The following is a 6,571-nucleotide window of genomic DNA, read 5'->3' on the forward strand; positions in this document are numbered from 1 at the left end:
TAAAATATCTACCCTACAAGACTATCTATTAGATCATGATTGCTAAAGAAAGGAGCCCTCCTAAATTGGGGCCTAAAGCAACAACATCTGTATAAATTAAATTAAAAGATTAACTTTCTTATATAAATTTTCTATTTTGATGTCTACATTTTAAATTAATTATTAATACACTTCAAAATTGTATAAATTAAATATGGTAAAATCTGAATTAGTCAGATTCTAATACTCATCAGGGGCAAAAAAAAAAAAAAAAAACACAATGCAACAATTAATCATGCTCTTTTGTCATATATAGGTATATATCTTTTTTTTTCTTATCATAGGATTAGTTCCCACACACCCCATTTTACATAGAGGTATCACTAATTTACATGATATCAAACTATCAAACAAATAGGTGAGTATAGAACACTCTATATTAGTTTGGACCCAAAGAGTATAAAGTCAAATCACCAATAAAACAATTAGACATAGCTTAGATTTTTTATTTCTTTTCTTTTTCATAGACAATCAACTTGAACAAGAAAAGTATATACAAGAAGTTCATTTTTTCAATTTATATTGTGTTTTAGAAACAACTCCTTGGAATAACTGTGCCACCACGTCTTCCCCTTGCATTTCTACAGTACGATACGGCTGATCGTCTTAAACGATCGTTGTGAGTAAGCTTTATATCTTGCAATCGAATTCCGGTACATGGATTTGACTTGCTACAATCGAATTTTATAGCTTGTTGTGTCGATGACGTCCCTTTCACATTCTTGTATGTTACTTGACTCACTTTTACTCCTGAATTCTACATTCATGTCATAAAAAAATAAATTTAGATTAAAAAAAAATATGATTTTACTATTTATTGTGAGATAAATTAATTATATATATATACCTGACGAGGGCAATTATTATCAGGACAATAATTTTGGTCAATGAGTATAGGGTACCCAACATTTCTCATAATAAGATTTGAGAACATGAGATTTCTAGCATAGCCACCACTTGGTCTTGCCCATGACTTTACTCTAACACCATTTTGTGTCTTTGTGAAAACAGAATTTGTTACTGTTATATTTGTAACTCCTTCTTCATTATTACTGCTTCCCAAACTCCCTACGCTATAAAAGTAAAACAAACTATCAAGATGATATATTTGGCATAAACAAATTTAGAATTGTATAATTACTAACACGTCATATTTTATTCAGCACTTGAACTTTAGGAGTTGTAATAAATTAATAAAAAAGTAATATTATAATTTGTAATAGATTTAGTATCAATAGATAAGTGCATCTCCACCAAATATATAGTTAGTTAAACTTTTAGATGGTATAATCGCGTAAATTAACCGAAGGTAGATCTAGCACTTAAAAAGAGTCAGTCCATAGGGATATTATGAACTTAATCAAATAAATAATTGAATAGATGAGTTAACATAATATCAAAAAAGAAAACTATCTAGAATCAGACTCATATAACTCAAATTGGTCATGCTAATAGAGAAATTTAGCATATGCTTTTTGAAGGACCTCTAACTAGGACACATCTTTAATTACTTATCAGATTTAAGTGATTTATATGGAACGCTTGATTTAAAGTTTTCTTTTATATGTTTATATAAGGTCTCCAAAGTGAAAAATTGGCAATGACGTCGGGCCATGTCAACCCGGCCTGGTCCAGTCGGGTTGGGGCAGGACGGGCCACACTTTAGTGGGCCGGGTTTAGGAGGGAAAATGGGTGTCCGTCATCTAAGAGGTATAGCTAGGTTAGCTAGGTCGGGTTTCTTATATATATTTTCTTGCTAAATTACTAAATTCAACATCGACGTAACCTACGGGAAGCCATTTTAGTATTGAAATTTATTTTCTGCATTAAAATTTATTGATTGAAAGATTCAATACACTCATATTGTAAGAGTATGATAAAATAAAAAAATTGATAAAACCGGGCCAGGCCAGTGTACCGGGCTCACAACCATATCGGTTGACCAAGGTCATAACCTCATGCGGCCACCCCTGTCCGGTTCCCCTTGGCCCTGGTCCTCTATCCGGTGTGTCTCAGGCCAGATTTTAAGTGGGTTAAATGAGCCGGGAATGGGCTAATCCGGCCCAATTAGAGGTTTATCAAAAAGTGTTTCTTCCTTTGTCCTCATTTATATGTTTTACTTTTTGTTAGTCAATTATCAAAAAACTGATACATTTTTATATTAATTAACAATTTAACTTTAAAATACCCATTTAATCAGAAGTGTTCCTTTCTTCCTTAAATTATATAAGTCAAACTAATTAACTCATATAAAATGGGATCGATGGAGAGAATAATTTTTTCTTTTAGTATCTAGAACCTCCTGATATGTGTGAAAGTAATCATTTTTCTTGTATAATTTTACCTGATGCCGTGTCCTGGTCCACATCCAATTTGTTCAATCCACATATTCATGGAGCCAGGGCCAATAGAAATACAGTCATCTCCGGTCTTGATAATACTGCCTTTAATGGTAATCCCCCTTGAGTTCTGGACATGTATGCCATCAGTGTTTGGACTTCCACTTGGAGCTGTTATCTTAACATTTTCAACTCTCACATTGCTGCTGTAACCAATTCCTACGTGTACTCTTTGACTGTCTAGTGATGTCAAACCTTTTAGCAGTACATTGTTACACCACATAAATTGTATCGACTGCAATACATAGATTTATACACATCAGAGTTAGCGATACAGTTGAAGGAATCAGAATTTTTATTAAGGGTGTTCAAAATATGAAGAAGTAAACATACAAAGAAATGGAAAATGGTTCAACATTTATTTACTATATATACATGAAACATAGTTTTAATTATGTATAAATAGTACTCCTTCCTTTCAAAAATAATGATCTAGTTTGACTTGACACGAAGTTTTAAGAAAATAAAAAAGACTTTTCAATTTTGTGGTCTTAAATTAAATTAAAGGTATATCAATTGTACCAAAATGTCCGTTAATCTAATGGTCATAAACATGTCACGTGAAAAACTGAAATAAAAGTGATGTCAAAAAAGGAAAGGGATCATTCTATTTTAAATAGACCAAAAATAAAAGTAGGTCATTTTTTTAAACAAAGGTAGTATAATTTTCACCAAAGGGAGTTCGGTTGAACCTCTGAGCACTTACTAGCTCCGCCCATGATTAAGAGATACAAAACTAAGAAGTAACTAATATAAATTGAAACAGAGAGTTTACGTACCCTAGCTCCTTGTGGACAAGATTTTCCACCATTTCGACAAGACCAATAACCATGTCCCCTTGCATTGATAGTTCCACCATACACATTAAGACCACTTACCTTATAAAACATAATCCAAAACTCAGAATGTCCAATTGCATTATAATTCACCGGAGCAACGAGAGTACCATCAATTCGGAACTCAATTCGTCTCTTACAAGGACCATTTAAGTTCAACGTCCTCACCAAAAACGTTCCTCGTGGGATATACACGTTGGGCTGGCTAGTAGAACGGCAGGCAGCAGACCAAGCGCGGAGAAAAGCCGAGGTTGAATCCGTCCTACCATCTCCCCTTGCCCCAAAACTAACTACATTGTAAGCTAAGCAACAAGGTATTGTTATATTTAAACAAAACAAGAACAACAAAGAAACAATAGTACATGTCATGGCTTTGAAATTGGACATATTGAGTGGTCGTTATAATGAAAATAAAGATTTATGCATGTGTCTATTTATAGTTATTCATAGAGTAGCCAAATAACAATTTATTTATGTCCACATGACAATAGAAAAATTGGTTTTTTGTTTAATTAGCTAGGATGCAGAATTCAAAAGTGACTTAAATGCTAAGCCTACGTCATGTACCACGGACATGGACGATGAATTTCAGGGATATCATGTGCATGTTATACTCCAACAATAATTGTTCAGTATTGACTTGACACCGGAATTAAGAAGCAATAAATAATATAAGTAATTTTACCAAATCATCCTTATTAAATATGCCCTCTGTTCCGATTTATATGTCATCATTTTAGGTTTCACATCCCTTAAGAAATTATATAAAATTACCATTGCACCATTATTTAGTATTCTCTTGAAGTTAAATTTTCAATAAATGAACATAAATTAATTTATTTTGATTAATTAAATTGACCAATGAACATGAAATATTATCAGTTTTCCTATGTTGGTCTAATTCATATTTTCAAGGATAAAATAGAAAGAATAGCATCATTTATGCATTAATTTTGTGAAATGACAAATATTAAAGATCATATATTTTTAATAAGGACAACATATAAATAGGAACATATGGAGTATAAATCATTTAAACATTGAAAAATAAATATAGTAATTAACAGCAAGGGTTAAATAGATGTAAAATAGTAAACTATTCATTGATTTTATAAATTTGACAAATATTATTGGACTTTTCAATATAGTATAGTGGACATGTAGATAACTGCCGGAATATTATAAAGACAAAAAAAAAAGAAAAATAAAGAAGAGGAAGGATCATGGGATTAAATAAGAATTATTTGAATTTATAAGATCCATGAAGAACGCAAGAAATGCATATGTTGAGTACAACATAAACATGTGAGTTGCCAGTATTATAAATTTAATTATATAGACTAGATCTGTTAATCACGAGAATGTAGAAAGTTATAAATGAATAAACGGTTTATGGGAATATTGCCCTAATCCCAAAGCTAGTTTAAAGCTAGGCTAATTATATAATATTCTTATTATAATATTAATGTGTGAGGTACTTTAGAGGTTAATTATTTGACTTTGAAAACTTGTATTAAAATAATAGGTTCCATATTATCCCGCAATGATTTAAGGGAAAATGAAATGTGTACTCCGCCCTTCATGGCCCACAGAGTATCCATATTCCATGTTATGATATGTACGGTGACCATGTGATAAGTTCATCCACATTTTGTCTGCCATCTGTGTTTGCTTCTTGCATCTTATGAAGTTGACTTGAGCTCCCATTGAACTCGATTATAACATCGTAGAGGAAGAGATTATAAAGTAGAGAATCAAATTCTCACTTTTTGGACCAAATTTAAGAGATGAAGACTGTGGATCATCTCGTTTTCAAGGTCTATAATGTCAAATCATCAATATATAATACTAGATGAGGAAGCGACTCCCATTTAACTCGATTATAACATCGTAGGGGAAGAGATTATAAAGTAGAGAATCAAATTCTCACTTTTAGGATCGAATTTTAAGAGATGAAGACCATAGATTGTCTTGTTTTCAAGATCTATAATGTCAAATCATTAATATATAGTACTAGATGTGGAAGCGGACTTGGAACTTAATACAATAGTATTCGTTGATACAAATACATAATGGCGGACACATGATTTTCATTAAGGCGTGTCAATGGTTATAGTAAAAAAAACTCATAATAAGGTTAGTAGGACTTGAACACATGCATGAACCTCATGGAGTTTTTCAACCTTTTAACCAATAGACTAAGCCTTCAACTTGTTTCAAGAGGTGTTTATTCATGTATTTATAGTTATTAAACTAAAATTTGACCTCTATATATAACGTAATTTTCTGACAAAGGGGTGTCGCTCGACATCCCTAGACCAAGGGTAGGTCCGCCCTTGCATATACATATTAATTACATATATATATAAGTAAAAAGTACAGAAATATGATATTGCTAGGAGTTAATTACATCATATCCCAATTATTTTCTAAATTACAAAAAAAATCCTTAAATTTGAGTGTCGCGGATACATCAGTCAACCATCGGATACATACTTCTTAATACATTGCCTTTTCGTTTGTTACGTTCAAAAAGGAAAAGTAATGGAAAATGAATTTATAATCTCATAAAACATGCAATCACGTTTTAATCGCAACTAATCAATCCCTCATAACGCGTAACAACTTCAAAATTTCAAATTTCAAAATTGTTCAAGCAGATCGTTCAACATCCTTTCAATTTTGATTCATAATTTTCGCAAATTTGAAAAAAGATACATCATGAATATATTGATTTTGCTGAGACATTCAGAAATTTGAGAATTTGAAGTAAGGTATGAACGATGATGAAATTGTTGTTGGAGAAAATATTTCGTTTGTGAATCTGAAATCAACAATTGCAGCTGAATTGGAGATTGATAAATTGATATAAAAAAAAAATAGACATTGAATACATCGTAAAAGGTAATTCATCTGCAATGGTTATCTGAAATGACATAGGAGTAAAGTTTTACGTGGATGTGAAGAAAACTAAGTCTGCATTTGCAATCAGGGGCGAATTTATGTACTGATTTTGGGTCACCCGAACCCGTGGTCATCCGACTAAACTCGATATATTACTTCTATAATTATTAAAGAATATATTATATTAAAACTTGTTGAACCCGTTCTCAAAATGACTGGATGGTTCACTGGTACTACTGCAAGATTTCAACTCACAGGTCGCAGGTTCGATCCTAGGCAGCCCCAATTCGCTTCAATTTATTTTTATTAACTAAAAACACATTTTTCATTTATTTATTTTTTAAAAAAAGCTAAATTCTGAAAGTTTAAAAGTCAAAAGACTTCAAAAGTTTC

The 6,571-nt window shown here is 31.7% G+C and overlaps 1 protein-coding gene across 1 annotated transcript; it reads right to left on the bottom strand.

The window, feature by feature from the left end:
- Positions 1 to 263: 263 nt before the first annotated feature.
- Positions 264 to 3,660, bottom strand: LOC102591686 (polygalacturonase-like). Its single transcript, XM_015311205.1, has 4 exons — positions 3,218 to 3,660; positions 2,384 to 2,673; positions 887 to 1,112; positions 264 to 796 (listed from the first exon to the last, which is right to left on the bottom strand). The coding sequence occupies exons 1-4, from the start codon at positions 3,641 to 3,643 to the stop codon at positions 569 to 571; spliced, it is 1,170 nt and encodes a 389-aa protein (XP_015166691.1). The 5' UTR covers positions 3,644 to 3,660; the 3' UTR covers positions 264 to 568.
- Between the last annotated feature and the right edge of the window lie 2,911 nt (positions 3,661 to 6,571).

Source organism: Solanum tuberosum, unplaced genomic scaffold (genome assembly GCF_000226075.1).
Source record: "Solanum tuberosum cultivar DM 1-3 516 R44 unplaced genomic scaffold, SolTub_3.0 scf00151, whole genome shotgun sequence".
Taxonomy (NCBI): Eukaryota; Viridiplantae; Streptophyta; class Magnoliopsida; order Solanales; family Solanaceae; genus Solanum; species Solanum tuberosum.